This window comes from Carya illinoinensis, chromosome 3 (assembly GCF_018687715.1).
Source record: "Carya illinoinensis cultivar Pawnee chromosome 3, C.illinoinensisPawnee_v1, whole genome shotgun sequence".
Classification (NCBI taxonomy): Eukaryota; Viridiplantae; Streptophyta; class Magnoliopsida; order Fagales; family Juglandaceae; genus Carya; species Carya illinoinensis.
In genome coordinates this window covers 12,316,550-12,338,685 of record NC_056754.1, presented here as the reverse complement: position 1 = coordinate 12,338,685, position 22,136 = coordinate 12,316,550, and the positions used below count along the sequence as shown (strand labels likewise).

General features: G+C 34.5%; 1 protein-coding gene across 1 annotated transcript; it reads right to left on the bottom strand.

Annotated features, from left to right (window-relative positions):
• Window positions 1-229: 229 nt before the first annotated feature.
• LOC122304493 (receptor like protein 22-like) lies at window positions 230-3,244 on the bottom strand. The gene is made up of 2 exons (XM_043116768.1): window positions 2,639-3,244; window positions 230-1,210 (listed from the first exon to the last, which is right to left on the bottom strand). Exons 1-2 carry the CDS (start codon window positions 3,242-3,244, stop codon window positions 230-232), a joined length of 1,587 nt encoding a protein of 528 aa, XP_042972702.1.
• Window positions 3,245-22,136: the final 18,892 nt, after the last annotated feature.

Below are 22,136 nucleotides of genomic sequence, written 5' to 3'. Positions count from 1 at the left end.
TATTGTAACTTTTACCCTATTTTGATAGGGTAAATATAAAGCAATGGCATATCGATAAGCTGCACCCTTATTTTCTATTTTCTTTTCGATTATTTCCATCATTGCCTTCCAGCTAGAAAAATTACGTATTGGAAACCTTCCAACAAAATTGTTTAAGGTTAGGTCTAAAATTTGAAGGTTGGACAAGGTGGTATTGGCGTCTAGACAATTAATAGACCCATAAAATTGTTTAGATCGCAAAATAAGGACTTGCAACGTGTCTATGTTCTTCAAATAAAGGGTAGGTATCCTGAATGCGGTTGTTCTCGATGTCCAAAACCTCCAATTGTGTATTGCACTTGGCTAGGGATTTTGGTAGCTCTCCTTCTAGTTGATTTCCATTTAGAACCAAAGTTTGTAAGCTCAGAAGGTCTTCTGAAAAGGAATCGGGAATTACACCAGTAAGATTGTTTCCCCCTAAATTCAGCACCCTTAGATTCATTGCAATTAAGCATTGGGGAATCATGCCAATCAAGAGATTATTGGACAAGTCTACACCTTCAAGAAGTGTAGCATTGCACATTGACGTAGGAATAGTCCTGTTGAATTTATTCCTCAAAACAGAGAAGAAAAAAATGCTACTAAGACGAGTCAGACCCGCATGGTAGAAGTAATCATCTCTAAAATGCAATGGGAGAGTTGAAAGTTGCCCTTTGAGCTGGTTGGATTGAAGGTCTAGAATGTAAAATGAGGATTGGGAAGTTTTGGGAGAGTTTAAATTCACATCTAGAGTCTCTAGATAATTATGAGAAAGATTCAAAATCTGAAGATCCCGAAGTCTCCAGATCCAACTAGGTAGCTCCCCATGAATCTTGTTGTCAGAAATATCTAGTATCACCAATTTAGAATCGTTTCTCAAGAAAATGGGAAACTTCCCAGCCAGACGGTTACTCTGCAGCATCACATTAGTGAGATTGGGCAAACTGAAAAGGTCTCTTGGCATTGAACCGTTGAGAAAGTTGCGCCCCATTCGAATCTCAGATAGCGACTCACACCTCTCGAGTGAATTTGGGATTGGACCGACCAATAAATTTTCTTCAGTATTTAGAATCTTAAGCCGATTCCCAAAACATATATAAGGAGGCAGAGTCCCAGTTAAATTATTTGACAAAAGATCAAGAAGTTGAAGCTTCCCATTCCTTCCCAGCAGTGGCGGAGTCAGGAATTTACTCTAGAGGGCCAAACAAAGCTAAAACAATATATATAAAATATTTTTTTGTTCTACTTTTATATAATTTATTTTATGAAATATAATAATCTGATAGGAAGATTTATAATAAAAATAAAATACGTTTAATTCAATTTATGTATTAAAAAATTATTTGATATGTCAATAACAATATATCATTAAAATAATATAAACACATTCATACCAATATATTAAACAAAAAAAATACAAAATGTCTAAAATTGTAACTTGCATTCTTTTAAACATACAAAATCATCAAGTATTGAATCTAAATCAAAATTCTTAGCTATTTCTTTTTTAATATAGATAACTAAATTATTTGCTAAGAATTCATCTTCAATCTTGTTGCGAAGCCTTATTTTAACAATCTTCATAACTGAAAATGCTTGTTCACTGGTTGCTGTAGACACTGGAAGAGTCAAAATTAGACGAACCAATCTATCAATAAAATAGTATATATTTGATTTCTCTGTCTCTACCAATCTTCGACATAAATCTGCAATGGATCTCAAATTTTGAAACATCGGATTGCTAAACACATAAATTTCAAAATGTTTCAATTGAAACCTTAAATTGATTGTCTTATTCTCAGAAAAATCTAGAGGATAATAATCTTCCACAAGACAACATATATCATCAATATTAAAAGATTTATACCCATCCTTTGGATCCAAAGCTGAGCTAAGCATTAAAAGTTTTGTCGTTCCTTCACCAAATCTATTGTCAAGCTCTTGCATTTGAAAATCTATAGTAGCATTAAATATTTTAAAATGATAATGATGCTCTATCGTAATGTGATCTCGTTGATGACGACCACGACCTTGTACATAACGAGAGCTCAATTTTGGAATGTCAATATCAAATTTATTGAAAAAAGAGACAACATTCTCAAGCAGATTTTCCCAACCTTCATTTCTCAACTTTTGAATAAGTCCTTTTGTAGTAGAAACCATATTCATGGCATTCAAAATATCTTGAGATTTTTGCTGCAAAACTTGACAAAGAATATCAGTAATACCTATGATTTCCTTCATTAAATGTAAAGTAAATATGAATTCGAATGAGGTAATCATTTTATAAGCAGGATTCGCATCCTCGTGTTGAGAGTAAGTGGATCCTTCTTTTATTATGGTTTCAAGCACCAAGCAAGTGGCTTCAAACATTTGTAGTAGATTGCAAATAGAATAAAAATGAGAACCCCAACGAGAATCACCGGCTCATTTGATAGTGCCAATTTGGTTAGCTCCTTTTCCACTTTCAAGTTCATCAATGGCTATCATATGTGCAATATGCGTTGCTTGAGCAGCTTGCAATTCATCATAAAGTTTACATAAAGCGCCCACCACATTTATAATAAAGTTTAAATTTGAGAAAAAACTCATAAATAGAACGATGAGCAAAACAATGAACATAGTATGCATATGGGCAATCTTTAAGAAATAATGCTTGCAATCCGTTCCATTCACCACGCATATTACTAGCACCATCATATCCTTGTCCACGAATATTTTGAATATCAAGACAATGAAGAGAAAGAGCTGCAGATATTTCATTCTTTAGAGTCAATACCGATGTGTCTTTAATATGTACAAGATCAAAAAATCGTTCTTGTATAAAACCATCAACATCAACAAATCTCAAAATTATAGCCATTTGCTCCCTCTTAGACTCATCTCGTGCCTCATAAAAAATAATGCAAAATTGAGAATCTCCAACATCTTCACGAATTTTATTTCTTACTTTCTTTGCAAGAACTTCTAAAATCTCTTTTTGAATTTGGGGTGAATTATACTTTGAGGATTTATGAGCATTTTCCAAAACAAGTTTTCCAACTTTGTCATTATACGAAGCCAAGAGTTTAAGCATATCCAGAAAATTACCTCGATTTTTTGAATCAAAGGTCTCATCATGACCTGTAAATGCACATCCTTGAAATGCAAGCCATCGAACAACATCAATAAATGTTTTTACTCGGAGTCGATTGTTGAGAATTTGTTCAGAGTTTTGTGCATTCATTACTTTATCAATATGTTGTGATTGTTTCAATAAATCCTCACAAGATTTCACAGCATTATTATGAGAAGAACAAGGATCCTCCCCAATATCTTCTATATATAAAAAGTGTGTATGAAACGGAAAATCTTGTTTTAACGGTTTTTCTTGTTTTTCCGTTAAAGTTAACACCGTTTATTTAAATACGTGTGAATGTAATCGGCATATAGAATGAAGACATAAATGTTAAGAGAGATAACATTTAATGTTGTTATATGATTTATTAATCACAATAATTACAATACTTAATAGTTTATATAATAATAAGTAATTAAAGATTAGTTATTATATTTTTCTCTTTCTCCTTAACATATACATGTGTATTAGGTGCATAAGACGTGAATTCCTAAGTATAATACATGTGTATTATACGTTTCATTAAATCAGATTATTGAGTCTTCTAAATTTAAAAATCTCATATAATATATAATACAAGTGTGTTTAATCAAAGTGTTTTTTTACCATGGCAGTAGGACGTAGCTTCCACTAAGTCATATTCCACACGTGGGCTTGCTATGATGGGCACGTGACAAAGGTCGTGATCCTTGAGTTAATCAAGAAAGAGTAAATTCGGTCAACAACTTCAAAATATATTTTAGGATTTATATATATGCTATGTATAAAAAAATATTATACCACAAATTTTATAAAAAGATTATGTTTTAACTTTATGTTGATCCTGATCGATTCAACCAACAGCAAAATAAGAATTTCAATGTTGTCTCTATTGATCGTTTACAGGATTACATAAATTGATGAATTATAATACAAACATCAAACGACACATATTTTGAACTACCGTTTGTGTTAGACTTTTATTAAATTTTTCGTATACATCTTTGTTAAAATTATGGATATTATAAATATGTATTAGATTATATGATATTTTGAACTAATTTTTTTATCTTCTCCAATATGCCTTGAATTATTAAGTGACATCAATAATTTTTATAAAATATATATTATTTTTTACAAATAATCATTTCATAAAATTAGACAAACGTGCTTTGCACGTTGCTCCCACCTAGTGATTAAAAAAGGCACAATGTTTTCCATTATTAATCTTATTCCAATTTCTAATCCCATGACGGTAAATACATCCCATCCAGAACTTTGAGATGCTTTCATTGTAAAAATATTACAAGGTAAACAATATGCATCATTCTTTGATGGAGAATACTTTAACCAAGATCCAAATTGTACGAACCATGAAGCTTGAAAACGACGAGGATGCTTTACAGAACTAGAAAATGGATATTTTGAGATACGTATTTGATATGGACCCATTTTTAAATAAGCTCTTCTTATTTCATCACATTGATTGACTGGATAATCTCATATAGGAGGGCCTAATCCCGGATCTCGTTATAGAGAAGATATATCAATCTCTTTAGAATTAAGTGTTGACGATGTAAAATGAATTCCTTCAGGTTCCAAAATTGGAGAGTTAAGAACATGATTTTTCTCAGGTTCAATTCTTGGAATTTTAGAAGAATTTTCTGAAAGATCAACTTCTTTTCTTTTGAAGAATGAGTCGATAGTTTTTAATTTAGACATCACTCATGAACCTAAATTTAAAATCAAATTTAAACATATAAAATGAAGTTAGAAACTTAGATAAACTTTATAGATTCTATTAAAAGGTCTCAAATTAAAATCAAACAATTTAAAAAACAACTTAAATCAATACATACAACCATACACAATTAATCTATGTAATATATATAATATGCTTAACACTAATATAAAATTTTTATAAAGAAAAAGAACATACATGCGTGCAGATAAAGGAGTAAGGTGTAAGGAAATGATGCCCTGTGGGACCGTCACCGTGAGATGAGAATTGGCAATCTAGCAGGGGCTATCAAATATGTCTGTTAATCTACTAAAAAAATGTTAGTTTGCTATATAAAAAAAAATCATTAATCTACTAAATAAATAAAGTATTAATCTATTAAATAAATAAATAATAATATTTTGAATTTGTAGTGACTAGTGAGACTGTGAGTGTGATTGTGTGAGGGCCTAGTATTGCCATCGAGGATTAGGGAAAAAAAAAAAAAGAATTCAAAGAAAGGTCAAAAAGTAACTGAGTCAGAGACAAAAGGTAGTTCTTTAACTTCTTTAGTTTTAAGCTTTAAGCCTTTGACACTTGACAATTTGACTCTTTGACCGAAAGGCTTCTAGTGGAAGTTTCAAAAATCAAAAGCCAAAAGCTGGGACAATTCGGGCGAACTTTTGTTTGGAAATGCGATGGAGTGAGAGCTAGTTGCGAATCGCCATTTGGTCATGCGAGAATGTGAGAACTGAGAAAAGTTTTGGTCCTTTGCAGATCAGGAAAATGGAAATGGGTCAATTAGTTGGTGGTCGCACCTCACAGGTAAAGCTTTCTTCTTTTCTTCTTTGTTTGAATCGTTTTGATGTTGAAAAATGGAGAAAATAAAATGTGAAGGACAAGAGGTGTTATTTTGAAAAATGGAGAAAAAAAAATGTGAAGGACGAGATGTGAAGTATTGTTGTGCCGTGTGAAGGTAATAAAGTCTGTAAATCAGTAAATGACAGTCTAGCAGATTGCCTTAAGCTATAACATAGAAATTGAAATGTTTTAGAAAATGGAAAGAGGTGAGAAATCTTACCGGTTATAGTTAGATTTTTTTTTTAAATTTTATTTATAATAAAAATATGTATTTTATTTTATATGAGATGTGTTTTATTTATTTCTAGAGGAGGTGCCAATACATGATAAATTAATATTATTTTATTAAATTAAAAAAATTAACATGTATAATTTTATTTTTCAAATTTCCGGGGGGGGGGGGGGGGGGGGGGGGGGGCAATGGGTCCCTGCCCCAACGTGGCTCCGCCACTGCTGGCTGGGGTGGGCTTCTACGTGCGGGAGATTTGGGAGAAGAGACAATTGGCTCATTGTCTTGATTATGAGAAAATGGAGAAGTAGGGAGGCAAGTGAAAGAAGTCTGAGAAAAGAAGGTGACTAAACCGTGATGTAGGTGAAGAGCCGGGTTCCCCACATCAGAAGTGTGGAGTGCGACCCTAAAACCGAAGGCTGGGTAGACTTTTTTTATATATAAGATGAGTTAGAAATGGTTTGAGTTAAAGTATTATATGAAGTTTTAGAAAATGAGAGGAAAATTGAGTAAAAATATTATAAAATTAAAATATTATAAAATTAAAATATTATAAAATTTTAATTTTTTAATATTTAAGAAAATTAAATTATTTTTTTGTGTTTTATTTAAAAGTTTGATAAAGTTGTAAAAGTTAAATAATAATTAGATAAAGAAATTAAAAAGTATTTCTACTCGTAATGTTTAAATATTAAAATAAAATAAAATAGAATGAGATTGAAACATCTCTATGTACAAACCACATTACTTGTCTCAGCCATTAAACATTCAAAATTATTCGGTATTTCTTTTTTCCAATGTCTTTCACGTGTACGAGCAACCAGCCTGCAGCATTCATACCACAACTAAGACGAACGTTTTAACTAGCTAGAAATAATGAATATTATTGGTGTGTCAAAATATATATTTGTCAATGAAGGTTTTATTAATGTGGATTTAGGGGTTTTTAGTTCAAATTCATGAGCGGAAAGGTTGATTAGAGGAATATACTAATGTCTTGAGAGAACCATTATTTGCTATGTGAGAAGTCTTGTCCAACTCCGAAAGTGAAGGCACCTGACACGACTCACAGTCAATGTTGAATGTCAGGATTGTTTAAATCGAGAGATCTCTAATGAACTCATCTCATTTAATTTCATTCAATTATTATAAGTTTTGAAATTTTTTATATAAAATATAATAAATAATTTAAAAATTTTAAATTATAAAATAAAAAATAATATTTTATTTAACTTTTAATTTTTATCTCAAATATTTTATATCTCAATTCACTGTTGAGAACTCCCTTAAACGGGCACTACTTTTCATAAGATGTGAGTCCAATGGGTCTAAATCAATTTGAAATAATAGGTGCTGATTAATGTTAAGTTTCATGCATTGAAGATTCAGAGTCGTTCACGCGTTAAGTACAAGTAAATATGTCACCCTTTCGTATACATAGATGTGGAAATCAATGTGGATCCCAATTCGTTGTCTCTTTCGGAAAGAGAATGAATTATGATCCTCATATCTTGGTTCTCTTCTGTTTTTATTCTAAAATATTTTGGGTGTTCTTGATGGATACGGCAATTAATTAGTACTATGTGACAAAAATTTTATTATGGGAAAAGTACATTTCCCACCCTCAAACTGTTGGGGACTTCACAACCATTAAAAATGATACTTTGTACCTAAATTAAAGTTCAGAATTAAAATAAACTCTTGATAGTTTGAGATGTAGAATAACAAACTCTTGATAGTTTAAGAGTGAAAAGTAGATCCCCCCCCCCAACATTTTTCCAGCTAATACGCAAGCTACAACATTCATGCATGTCTTATGACCATTCCATGAATTAAGGCTTAATTTACTGCGGTCGCATGAGCACAAAAGGTTGCTTAAAGGCAGAAATATTTTATGATCAATTAATTTATCTGTAATCTTGAATCCTTTTCATGACAAGTAAGATGGGGATTCCAATGGGTTGAAATCAATTTGGAGACAGAGCTCCTAGCATTAAGTTTCATAAAGTCTTTCATGCTTAATTTGTCACACTGTGCTAGTATTTTGCAAGCTACGACGACAGTTCATACAAAAATATAACAATAAAAACAGCGTGCATGCTCATGTGTGCTTACAAAGTACAGACAAGCTGATTTAGCAAGAAATAAAATGGATATAGAGGCATCACAAATATTTCTCAAAGAGATGGCCTTCAGTGAAGTGTTTGATATGGGCCTTAGTGTCATGTCATCTATATATATAGATATATTTCTTTTGGGAATAGAAGATTTTATGAAAAATTAGGCAAAGTTATCAACATTGAAGAACAGCATACCATCCCCAATACATTTACATAAAATTTGCATCACGTACCTTGCCCCAAGACATAGCAATATGTGTTGTTGTCGATGTATATTCTGTTCTCACATGTTTGTTTTTCTTCGAGTACTTTGGCAAGCAATTCTTTAGTCTTGCAAATATATCTTGTTGCTGCATATCGATCCACCAAGAATCTAATGTTGGTTTGACGAGCATTAATTGTAAAATTGTCATCACAATTTCCTTACTCTCTTTTTCTTTTCCGTAATGTATTACTATAAGAAAAATAATTATTTATGACAAGTTATTTGTGACGCGAATGACTATTTGTAACGAGAATAGACTCTTTTTGATAGGAAAGTGTTATTTCTGCAGAAAATAACTGGTCATAAATAAGTAGTACTTTTCTTATAGTTCATGCTCATCCTTTTTGAACTGAATGGTTTATTCGGCCTCTTTTTTAACCATTTCCTTTTCTTAAACTATTTTCACTTCTTCTTTTTCTGTAGATCAAAACGTGTGTCTTGAGCCATCATTAAATTGGATGACCCATTCTCTCTATTCCTTCTATTTGTCATTTAGTCTTCCAGTATCAAAAATACTGGGAGTAACATCATTGTTATTTCCTTTTCACTATGTATTAAGAAAGTAATAATGTGATACTAAGATGAAGGAAGATTATTAAGTATGATTGTAACTTGCATTTTATGAAGGAGAGGATGATCAACTTCTTATAATTTAAACGGTTTGGACAGGATTTAGGTGCAGCAGACTAGTTTTTGGCTTTGTCAACGGTGTAGTCAAATCAGCAGCTCAGCTTGCGGCTTATTGCATCACTTCAGGACAAGGGTCAGGACGCTGGTTTAAGGCCTGGGCCTGGGCTTGGGCTTGGGTCAATTCTATTATAAGTTTATGGGCCTCAGTGAAATGGGCCTTATGTGAAACGACATTGTCCATTGCTGGAGTTGGAACTTCAGATGTGGATAAAATGACGATGTCATTTTCGTCGACTTTCTTTTCCATTGGCTGAATGAAAACGTCTTTTAGAGCCAAGCAATTAATTTGAATTCCAAGAAACATTGTTCAAAACGACATCAGTTCGACCAATAGTGTCTTCTTTTTCCTCGCGCACACTAGAACCAGATCGTGAAAAAATCAAACACTTTTCCTCTTCCCACGTATTGGACAGTGATAAGGCAATATCTAAAGTGTCCTTGACACTCTCGAACCCTAGCATTGGTGAGGGACTCCAAAGACCAGCTGAAAAACTTTTTAGAATTTCTTTGCCTTACTCTATTTTGGACTAAGTGTTTTTGCCCCTTTGAGTTTAAATTCTCTAGAGTTTTCCTCAAAGTAATAGCTAGGGAGTTTTGTATATTACCAGTTTATTCAAGCCCTCCCACTATGATGACTTGAAAAATGTTCTAATTTGGCTCCAAGAGTGTTTGTAAGTGGTTGTAATATGCAAGTGTGATTGCAAAACCAAACACTTACATATTGATGGTCTTCTCTATGCAAGAATACAATCCCACTATTATGACAAGGCTCTTGATACCATTGCTAGGATATAAGAATGAAAATACGTTGGTGTTTTCACAAAATGGTGACAAACCTATTACGGTGTTTGTCCCACAAGTTGTTGCTTGATAGAGGAATTGCAACTGCAAGTATGTTTATTGTGAATATATGGTCCCTATTTATAGATCACATAGCACTGGTTGGCAAATGGTACAATCATTAGCAAGGGGCACAACCATTTGACTCAATCAACACTCCACGAGAACCATCACCATATGAAGAGGAAACAAATCCAAGAGATACTCTTTTTGATGTGTGATCACCCCTCAAATCTACACAAAGTTTACCAATCCTACTTAGGGCATTGGTCTTTCTTTTTACTTTTGGTATTGAAAGCAAGTATTTTCTGGTTTGCACAAGTACAACCAATCGTTTAATCAAATTGCTGCAAAAACCCTAAAAGTACTTCATAGGCAAATCCAAATAACTTCAATTCAAATAAACGGAATGTTTTCATTATTCTTATTTATTGATCCTTTTTTGCACGATTGATCTTACACAAGAAGCACATCAAAACAAGCATCGCATGTCTAATTTTGAGTGGTATGAGAAAAAGCCTTATGATTCTTTCATATATTACTTTATTCTATGAATAAAACAATAAAGTTACAAAGTCCAATTTCAAGGCCTATTTTACAATGATAGGCTAAAAAGGGAGGAGTCATCTCCAGCCCATGATGATGGTTCAGGCTTCGATCGGTCTCATTTTGGGTCCTCAATGGCAGTCTGGAATAGCTATACAATGTCAGTGCATACGTTCATTGCAGTGAACAGAAGATAAATGTAGCAAATACAAATGAAGAACAAAACACATAGATTTACATGGTTTGGCACTAGGCTTATGTCCATGAGTCATTTGGGTTGGAAATCCATTATAAATAGGAGTATTTTACAATTTGTCACGGTCTCTCATAGCTCACAATACAAATGATAAAGTTAGAGTTTCTTGTCTAGATGTTAAAGAAGCTCTCTCCCTTTGGTCATCTAGGAGAAGTTCGAAATTCGAAGAAGAAGCCCCCAAAGTCTTTGATCTCAAATCTCTTTTATTCACCCCTGTTAGTGGTTCATGAAGAGCTCAGCTTTATGTCACTTTGTCATTCTCTCTCGCGTGCTTGACCCCTTTTCCTTCTCCTTTCCCCCATTTTCCTGTCAACTCCTTACTTTTCCCACTAACACATTTTTCCTTCCTCAGCTTTTGTCCCTCCTTGTCGTTTGCTGGTCCCTTCCTGATAGCACCTCAAGGGCTGAGCTTGGGCTCCATATGGACTAGGGGATTTTATCCCTTCTAGTTACTACACGATTCTTAAAGTCATCTTGCTCTACAAGAGGACTTTGAGAATCTTCAAATCAAGCTACGTGTAAAATATAAACTTTGAAAATTGGTCCTCGATCTTCTGCTTGCCAAAGTGATGATGATCCCCAAGTTTGGGGCTAGGCTTGCAGAGATAGAAGGGAGATGACTCGGCTGCACTAGGTGCAAGCACGGAGGTCCGCTTGGAGGGATAGGCGGCAACTGGACTCGACTGCACTAAGTGGCGAGCGTTTGCTTGATAATCAATTTGAAAAATTTATCAGTCTTGTACGATGATAATTTTATGCCGCAACTTTTGACACAAGACACAACACCCATAGAAACAGGGTATGGAGAAACCATCATGTGAGTTCAGATGATATTTATTCTAAAGTTATAGGCTCAGAACGGCCTGGATGTGTGTGCTATTTAGGGATTGGGCCAACCCCTGCTAGACAAACTAGTCAGCATTCGATACCAACTTCTAAGCAAGAATGAATTAATCGAGTTACGGAACTTAGTGAGCACCAACATGCATGCATAGGTTAACACTCACGTATGTTTGGTTGGTGTCAATTGAACTTTGTTTTGAACTTTTTGGACCCTCATTTGAATTTATATGTAGGCTTCAGGAAAAAAGTAAATTGATGACAAAGAGCAAGAGAAGATAAAGAAGAGGAAGAAGAAAATGAAGAAGAGGAAAAGAACGAAGCGGACGAGGATGAGGATTGAGTTACATTTTAAATCAAAGAAAAGTACAAAATATTAATATAGTATAGTATTTCGACCTTATTTATATTATTGAAGCTATTGGAGGTGCTATTGACATGTTATCTTTTATCGTTGTTCACTAGATATTATTATTATTTTTAAAATCAATCAAAGTAAAGTTTTGTATTTAGTTATTATTATTAAATTGTCTTTTAAATCAAATAAAAGTATAAAATATCATAAGGTTAAATGTGTTCAATCATATTACTTAAAATTATTTCTTTACTAATATGATACCCCGTATTTATGTGTATTTTTATTGAATGATTATTTAAAATTATTATAATTAGTGGTTCTTTTATTTTAAATTAAAAGTTTTTCTCGTTGTATTGTTTATGATTTTCTTTAAGTTATTAGATTTAAATAATGTCTTTTCTTGATATTAATAATTATTTCACATTTAAATTAATCTTTAGCTTGAACTGTTTTATTGTTGAGCTTTAACTATTTTATTTGATTAATATTGAGTTGTAGTGTTTTATTTGACTTTTATTTATTTTATTGTGCTCCTTATTTTAAATTAGTTTATTTTTGAATTTTATTATTTTATTTTACTAAGTTAGAGAGCTTAAATTATTTTATTTAAATTTGCTATTTTAAAATTATTTTTCGTTGGATCAGTTTCATGACCCAAGATGCAAGGATTGGACCCCTCATTTCTTTTTTTCTTTTCCTTTTTCCTCTTTCATTTTTTTCCTTTTTTCTTTTCTTTCTTCCCATTTTTCTCTCTCTCCTCCCGCACGACAGCTCTCTCATTTCTTCTCGTTGATTTTTTTCGTCCCGCCGTAGCACCGCCGTCCGCCAGCCATGCTTCTCACCGCCCCTCCCATCCTTTTCCCCACCTACTGGCGTCCACCCTCCTCCGTTTCCAGTCCCTCCCGCGCCGCTGATAGCCATCATGAGCCCCTTCAAGCCGTTGTCGTTCATTTGCTCTAGTGCCGCCGTCGCTCCACCTATGGCCACCATTTCTTCACCACTTCATCACCGGCCTCTTGCTGACCTAACCCACCCATTTCATGCTCCAATCCGTCGCCGGAACAACCACCACAAGCAAAAATCCGATTGGGCCATTTTTTTACTTCCACCGCCACTTTCACCACCATCCACGGCTAGCCACCACATCCATTAGCTTCACTAACACCTCTAAGCCATTCTCTAACAATTCCAAGTCTTAGTTTATCTCCATTCAGAAGTGAGTATTATTAGACCCATGGCCTTAGTGCGATTTGCACTGTTACGTTGCCTTGCCGCCGCTTTTTGTACCTCCATGACCATTCAAAAAATATTTTATAGCGTTGTGAGTATTTTCCAAACTTCCTTTAAAATTTAAATATATTTTTACTTTAACAATACATTGTGATTTGGTTGGTTGTGCCAGACTGAGTCCGAGGAGTTGGAGGTCGGATGGATTTGAGGATGGAGTTATTTATGTTTGGATGATGTTGGGTTTATTGAATAATTTGTCTTGTTATTTGCATTGCATGGTGCATGCATGTACATGTGTTGGAAATTGAAAACTGGATTTTCAAGTGTTAATGGATTTTTGAGTGCGTGTGTATCAGGACCCTGAACTGGGATGGGGCATTATCTCAGTGGAGCTCATCTGGTCACTCAGGAGTGCAATATATTGAGTGACGTCTCCTGGGTTGTCGCTGGCGACAACGGGATCGGACGGGACAGTAACGTTCTCGTGCCGACTCCGTGACCCCTCTGCTGGCGGGGGGCTAGAGGATGCTTGGCTACGAACGCGCTGGTTGCGAAACTGGGCATTACTCGTTGCGAAGTCACAAGCATGGTTGTTACCCATGGTGTGACGAAGGGAGACAGGGTGTGCGGATGATACCTAGGGAGACCATGGTGCATACGAATTAAAATTGGATATTGGTTTTGATAATGGATATTGGGCCATTTTTTGGGAAAATGGCGAGATTTGATTTTTGGGCTAAATGAGATTTTTGGCGTGCGTGGAAAATTATTCTTTTTCAGGGAAATGATGATTTGTGGGTCTCATGCACATGACATCATAATCATGCATTTGTTCGGCATGAATGTATTTTTATCTCGACGTTTATTTGGATTATTACTTACCTTCGGTACCGTCTTTGGTACCATAGTTTTTGATGCAAATGAAGAGGAGACTGAGATTGAGGAGGCGACTCTACCGGAGGACTGATTGGAATTTTTGGCTTGTATTATTTTCCGCCTTTAATTATGTATTTTCGGATTTGTGACACTATTGAGACTTGTATTATTTTGATATGCTTGTTTTAAGCGAGTTTGTATTTAATCAAAATTCTGGTACTTAGTTGAAAGACTTTTATTACCCGCTGTGTTATTTTTGATGTACACTCACTTGGCACTTGGCAATGGGATGCGTGACTCGTGTTGTCATCATCCCAATGCATCGATTTCCACATGTCCGTACATGGGAGTTGGGGGCATCATAGGTGGTATCAGAACAGTTCGGCTTTGGATAAAACTACAAGTCCCATAGTGTAGTACCAGAATATTTTAAAGGTTTAATTTGAAATTATTTATTGATTTAATTTAAAAAAAATTTATTTAATTTGATTCGATTTTATTTAATTTGAAATTATTTTATTAAATTTGAATTTCCTTTATTTAATTCCATTTGATTTGATTTGATTTTTATTGCATGGAATTTATTTTATTTTATTTTATTTTGTTTTAATTTATTTTGTTTTGTTTTGTCTGGAGTTGGAAAGTGGGGTTAAGGGTTATGCTATGACAGGAAGATGATACTATCAAGAATACCATTGTTAGGCTTGAACATTTAGTGTTGTAGGCCTGAATGCTTAGCCATGTGGTTTTTCTTTTATAATATCGAGGCTTGAAGGGAATGGCATGATCTGGGTGATCTCTTAGGGAAGTAAGATAATTGAGTTCTTAGGTTCCATGGAGTTTATGAAATGGTCTATAGCGTAGTAGGTTGTAAGTTCAATGAACTTCAAGGATAGATTTATGACAAGTTCACCAAAAGTTTGAGGCCCTATAGATTTTATGAAACAAGTTTATGGGATTTTAGGTGATAGGTTCAACAAGCATTTGAAGGATTACTCAATTAGAAGTTTTAGGTTTTGCCAACTTGGATAAACAGTTTGATAACATTTGGGGCTTTAGAATCTACAAGCTTTTAAGGCGAATGTTTTAAATTTAAGGCCATTGATCTTGAGGATTTCGAAAAATGATTTATTATCCATTAATGTTTTAGATTTTGAAAGCTTTGGGAGTCAATTGTTCTATTATGGGGTGTAAGTTCATTGATCTTAGAAATTCCAGAAGATGATTCTTATTTGATTTAAGGTTTTAGAATTGCAGAGTTGGAGGACTGATTTATAATAAGATTTGAGATTTTAGTTTCACAGACTTTGTGCACTAGCGCGATCTATTTTAGTGACAGATTAGTCTGTAACCCTTAAAATGAGGTTGATCAGAGTGAGTTATTGATATGAAAATTTTTCAGGAGTGTATTTCTTTGAGGATTGAAGGTAATGATCTAGTTCGTGTATATGTCTGAGGATTGTAGATATCTACCTAGTTCAGAAAATGATTATTGTTAAATTGAGATTGTAGTAGTAAATTTTAGGAAATGACTTTTATCGATTTGAAAGAAATAGATCCATTGAGGTGTTGGAAACAGTAGTTATGTGTTGATATTGAATGCGATTGAATTTGAGACTTTATGATCCGTAGACTTTTGGGAATGGATTATTAGTAGGTTTAAGGTTATTTTCGGTAGAAAACTTTAAGCAATGGCTGGTTGCTGATTTAAGGATGTAAGTTGAGTAGATTCAGGAATGATTCTTGTTGATTTGAGGATATAAGTTCATATGATGTAAATGTGGTAATAGATCACTTGTATGGTTGAATGATTATTGGTGTTGGCTAAGAGTGCGTAGTAGTGGTGAGTGTGTATGGATTTCGGAGAGTGTTGGTCCTAGTCTAATTTATTTTTGGCTTGGTAGGAGTTGAAGAGGAATCTATGTGATAATATTAAATTCAAGAGATATTGGCTTTGAGTTGTTTGGTAAGTTGAAAGGAATGTGCAGTTGAAGCGGGTTACCCATTGGAATGATGGTTTGTAACAATTGTTATAATTATCTTCGAGAATTAATTGCGACTTGAAGTCATATAGGAATTTAAATTTGTGAGGCTATACTTTTCTTTGGAGATCAAGCGTCCAGTTGGAAGAATTAGGGATATTGTTATTTAACTTGAAGAGATTGTTGGGTCACCATGTGTGGTGTATGATAAAATCTTGGAAGTTGAAACTCAGGCATCAACGGTGGGTAGCATAACCATATTTATGAGGTAATAAAGCATTAGGATCCATGAGTGTTATACGATAGTTTTTGGTGGATTGAAGATTTAAACAGTGTGGCTTGCCTTGAGGTTTATTTGTGATGTGCGATTGAAGGAATTAGAAGTTTTAATACTAGAGCTTTTGAGAGTACAAGTAGGTGGGTGAGTTACCAAGAAGATCTCAATAATGTTTTGGTGAGTTCAATGATGGTTTGTTTTGGGTCTAGTCACCACCAAAATAGATGGTATTTAGAATTTAGGTGATGAGCTTTTAGGTATAGGTTGTTGGGTAGAAGTTTATAGTCACTCTTTTTGGTTGGTCGGAATGGACTCAAGCCTTTTAAGGGATGTTCCTTGTCTTAGATGAGACGGGTGTATTTTGGGGTGAAGTTACTTGTTTTCAGTTTGGGAATGTTGAGGTTATTTGATATTGGTTTTCTTGTGGGGATCATGGATGTATTTAGTGGAACATTGATTTTGATTAAGGCAGCGACAACCAACTGAGGAATGGATGTTGATAATTCATGATTTTGGGAGACAGGATTTTCTATCAAAATGTGGTGAAGATTTTCTTGTTAGTAGGTGTTGATCGAGCTTGTACTTCATGGTGTTAATTTATGAAGACATAGTCATTATATATTTTGGTGAATTATTAGAGTGCACAGCCGGAGCGTGAAATTTGAGGATAATTAGGTGTTTAAATTTTGTACTGATTTTGAGGAATTAGTGATAACTCGAAATTTTGAGAAGATGCTTGTAGTTAGAGATTAATCATTTGGTTGTGTAATATATTTATGGTTGGTTAACTTTAGAAGTGGCTATTAGGTTACCAAGTTGTAGTATACAGTGAAGGTTTGGACGTTATAGCATGTGAGTAGATTTGGGAGAGCTTTACTTGTGCTTGCATGGGATTAGTTGATGGTATGTTTTCTCGAATGTGTCTTGAGTTGTACATTATATCCTGCTTGGTGCTAATGTTTGACCTCACAAATTTCGAGAACAAAATTTATTTTAAGGGGGGAGGATGTGATACCTCATATTTATGTGTATTTTAATTGAATGATTACCTAAAATTATAATTAGTAGTTCTTTTATTTTAAATTAAATGTGTTTCTCATTGTATTGTTTTATGATCTTCTTTAAGTTGTGAGATTTAAATAATGTGTTTTCTTGATATTAATAATTATTTCGTATTTAAATTAATCTTTACCTTGAATTGTTTTATTGTTGAGCTTTAACTATTTTATTTTATTAATATTAAGTTGTAGTGTTTTATTTAGCTTTTATTTATTTTATTGTGCTCCTTATTTTAAATTAGTTTATTGTTGAATTTTATTATTTTATTTTACTAAGTTACTGAGCTTAAATTATTTTATTTAACTTTGCTGTTTTAAAATTATTTTTTGTTAGATCAGTTTCATGACCCAAGATGTGAGGATTGGATTTCATTTCTTTTCCCCATTTTTTTTTTCTTTTCCTTTCCCCCCCTTTTTTTCCTTCTTTCTTTTCTTTCTTCCCATTTTTCTCCGGTCTCTCTCTCTCTCCTCCCATGCAACAGCTCTTTCTTTTCTTCTCGTTGATTTCTTTCGTCCCGCCGTAGCGCTGCCGTCTGCTGGCCGTGCTTCTCACTGCCCTTCCCATCCTCTTCCCCACCTGTTGGCGTCCACCCTCCTCCGTTTCTAGCCCCTCTTGCGTCGCCAATAGCCATCACGAGCCCCTCCAAGCCACGACATCCATTTGCTCTAGCGCTACTGTCGCTCCACCTCCGGCCCCCATTTCTTCACCACTTCATAATCGGCTTCTTGTTGACCTAACTCACCCATTTCCAGCTCCGATCGGTCACTGGAGCAACCACCATGAGCTAAAATCCGATTGAGCCATTTTTTACTTCCATTGCCACTTTCGCCTCCACCCACGACCAGCCACCACTTCCATTAGCTTTACCAACACCTCTAAGCCCTTCGTTAACAATTCCAAGTGTTAGTTTGTCTCCATTCAAAAGTGGGTATTTTGAGACCCAAGGGCTTCGTGCGATTTGCACTGTTAGCCGCCGCTTTTTGCACCTCCGTGATCATTCAAAAAATGTTTTATGGCATTGTAAGCATTTTCCAAACTTCCTTTAAGATTTAAATATATTTTTGCTTTAATAATACATTGTGATTTGGTTGCTTGTGCCGGACTGAGTTCGAGGAGTCAGGGGTTGGATGGATTTGAGGATGAAGTTATTTATGTTTGGATGATGTTGGGTTTATTGGATAATTTGTCTTGTCATTTGCATTGCATGGTGCATGCATGTACATGTGTTGGAAATTGAAAACTGAGTTTTCAAGTGTTAATAGATTTTTGAGTACGTGTGTATCACGACCCCAAGTCAGGATGGGGCATTATCTTGGTGGATCTTATCTGGTCATTCGGGAGCGCAATATACTGAGTGATGTCTCCTGGGTTGTCGTTGGGCGACAATTGGATCGGACGGGATGGTAACGCTCTCTTGCCGACTCTGTGGCCCTTCTGCTGTCGAGGCCTAGATGATGCTTGGCTACGAACGCACTGGATACGGAATTGGGCATCGCTCGTTACGAAGTCACACGTTTGGTCGTTACCCATGGTGTGACGAAGGGTGCCAGGGTGTGCGGATGGTCCCTATGGGATACCATAGTGCATATGGATTAAAATTGGATATTGATTTTGATAATGGATATTGGGCCATTTTCCGGGAAAATGACGAGATTGGATTTCTGGGCCAAATAAGATTTTTGGCGTTCGTAGAAAATTATTCTTTTTCTAGGAAATGATGATTTTTGGATCTCATGCACATGACATCATAATCATGCATTTGTTCGGCATGAATGTATTTTTATCTCGACGTTTGTTTGGATTCTTATTTACCTGTGATACCGTAGATTTTGATGCAGATGAAGATGAGGCTGAGCCTAAGGGGGCGGCTTCGCCAGAGGACTAATTGAAGTTTTTGGCTTGTATTATTTTCCGTCTTTAATTATGTATTTTCAGATTTGTGACATTATTGAGACTTGTATTATTTTAATACGCTTGTTTTGAGCGAGTTTGTATTTAAACAAAATTTTGGTACTTAGTTGAAAGATTTTTATTATCCGCTGCGTTATTTTTTATATACACGTGTTGCATGTACACACACTTGGCACTTGGCGATGGGATGCGTGACCCGTGTTGTCATCATTTTGACACCTCGATTTCCACGTGTCCGTACGTGGGAGTTGGGGCCATCACAACTAAATATCTTGTGTGCATAAACAATATGTTAATAATAAAATGGGTAAAATTATGAAAAGCCAAAGAGGCTGAAATTTTCAACTTGGCACCTTAACTCCCTCTCAAATTTTCGGTCTAAAGGTCCCATTTGGATAGTGAAAATGTTTTATCTCATCTCATCTTATCATTACAGTTTTTTCAAATTCCTATACAAAATATAATAAACAATTCAACTTTTTCAAATCTCAAAATTTTATATATCTTGTGTTGCGGAGAAAGTCAAGTAGTAAGTCCATGCATATATATGAGCAAGTTATGAATAAGATCAGAGTTGTAACTGACCTTAGTTTGAGCAAGTTACGGCCGTCGAGCTTAATTAGCTTGATTATACTGAAATTAAGCTCGAGCTAGTTTATATATATTAATTCCTCCTTACAAGCGATATATATATATATATATACTAGGTACGAGCAACGTTGCTCTAGTTTAATGAAATAATTATTTAAAAAAAAGTATATATTTTATAAAAAAATTGATTTCAATCAATAATTTAAAATTTATAGAAAAAGTTGTGAAATCTAGCAAATATTTAAGATAATGATAGTTAAGTATAGTATAATAATTACATGCTTGTATAGATTAAAAGATAAAAATATTAGTTCAAAATATGATATAGTCTAACACATATTTATAACATCGATAGTTTTAGCAAAATTTCATGTGATAAGTTTAATACAAGCCCAACAAAAACATTTGTTCAAAACATAACTTAGTCCAACACATGTGATAAGTTTAATACGAGCCCAACAAAAACATCAGTTCAAAATATGAGTCATTTGATGTTTTTACTCTGATTCATCATTTTGTGTCATCTTGTATAGCTTCAATAGAGACGACATTGAAATTCTTGTACTGCTTTTGGTTGAGTCGATCGAGATCTACTAAAAGTTCAATCTTCCACTCATTCTGTGAAACTTGTGCCACAAGATTTTCTATATGTGACAAATGTTCCTGTAAAGGGCCTTTTGTTGATGGCTTTGTGTGTGTTTTTTTCTGTTGGGCCAACGGGGTGTGTGTGAGGGCCCAGCCCGTGTGAGTGAGGGGTGCTTAGCCCCTAAGCTGAAAACGGCGTCGTTTGGAAATCTCCTAGGGCTTCATCGCTTACCCCTCTCCCCGCGCCGCACCTCACTTCCCTTTCCCTCTTCTATTTTTCTTCTCCTCTTCGTTTTTCTTCCTTCTCCTTCTTCCTTCATGTCCGAGCTCCTTCATCGTCACCCACCTCCTCCATTGAACCACCTCTACGCATCCTCTTCTGTGAGCCCATCTCCACTGATCTGTGAGGCCATCTTCCTCTTGTGGTAAAGGATCCAAGGTATGATTTTTATTTTTTATTTTCGTTTAAAGGATCCGATTTCTTTGTTTTTGAAAAAAAAAATTTGGGTTTCTTTTTTATTTGTATGTCATGATTGATGGGTTTCTTTTATTTTACTTCAGGTTCGGATCTCTCACTCTCTATTAGAAAGGTTCAATACCTTTTACTGCTCTTGACCTGTTTACGTGTTGCTACAGCTCAGGAGATGCCGGTTGCCCTAACGTGTTCAGGTCTACCTGTTGTTCTCTGCTCTTTATTTTCTCTGTTTCTCAATCTAAAAGTAACTTTTAAAGCTATTTGCATGTTGCATTGTTATGCTTGTCACGAGTATAATGAAGTCTTACACAAGGATGCATCCATTATGTTTTAATTAGACAAATTAGGCAAAATTTCTTAGGCCACTGTTAATTAGAATTTCTTAGGTCACTGTTAATTAGTAAGTTCAGGATGTAAAATTTCTTAGGCTACTATTAATTAGAAAAGGCATACTTGGTCTATAAATCTTAACCTAATTGTACCTAGATACGCATTTGTTGATGGCATACTGCTTTTTTTAATTATTGAATGAATTGACAAACTTTTGCCCACGTTTGTGTATTTCTGTTCCACTTTAATTATGGGCGCATTAGATTTTTTTTTTCATTCGAATATTATATATATTTGTGGTTCGAATACGCCCTTATAAATTTAGTTTATCTAACCCTGTCACTGTGTGTTGGTGTAGGTATTTCCAGGTATGTATATCACATTTTCTAATCCTAATTATTATATTGGCCTTAGCTTAGGATTCTGTCATAATGGAAATAATACAATTTCGTGGGAAGTTAGAATTCTGTATAGCAATTAGTATGAATTTCTCAATCCTTTGCAATATTGGGATTTAATGTTGTGCTTGTATCGTCCTGACTATCACAAATCATGTACAAGTCATTTCATGATTCTGTACAATTTCTGCAGCTTGTTGTTTTCTGTGAAACATAGAATTTGAGTTACTCATTACATGTAGCTCGATGCATGGGCATCCCTTTGTGATGGTTTCTTTGAAGTAGTATCCATGCATTATTTCTTCATACATCTGTTTGTTGGCTTGAACGCAGCTTTAGAGTTTTTGCTACTTAATATTTGTTGGCTCTTACTTATCTCCTTATTTCTTCTGTTTGTGGGTCATTCATATTTGATAATTTAAACTTCCTTATTTATACCTATGTATAGGCAGATTATTTTGATTTGCATGTAATTGTTTTATTCTCTTTTTCATTTTTTGATTTAATTGATCTGATTTATTTTTTGGGTGGCACATGATTTAACTGTTGTTCCATTTGTTTACAGTTTTTTTAAAAGTTTTT

Bases quoted from the DNA above. Each gene is read 5' to 3' on its own strand.
- LOC122304493 (XM_043116768.1), bottom strand. From the start codon at position 3,244: ATGAATGCACAAAACTCTGAACAAATTCTCAACAATCGACTCCGAGTA. The intron at 1,211-2,638 runs GTTCATTGTTTT...TTGGCCCTCTAG, and splicing joins ATTGCCCATATGCATACTAT to AGTAAATTCCTGACTCCGCC.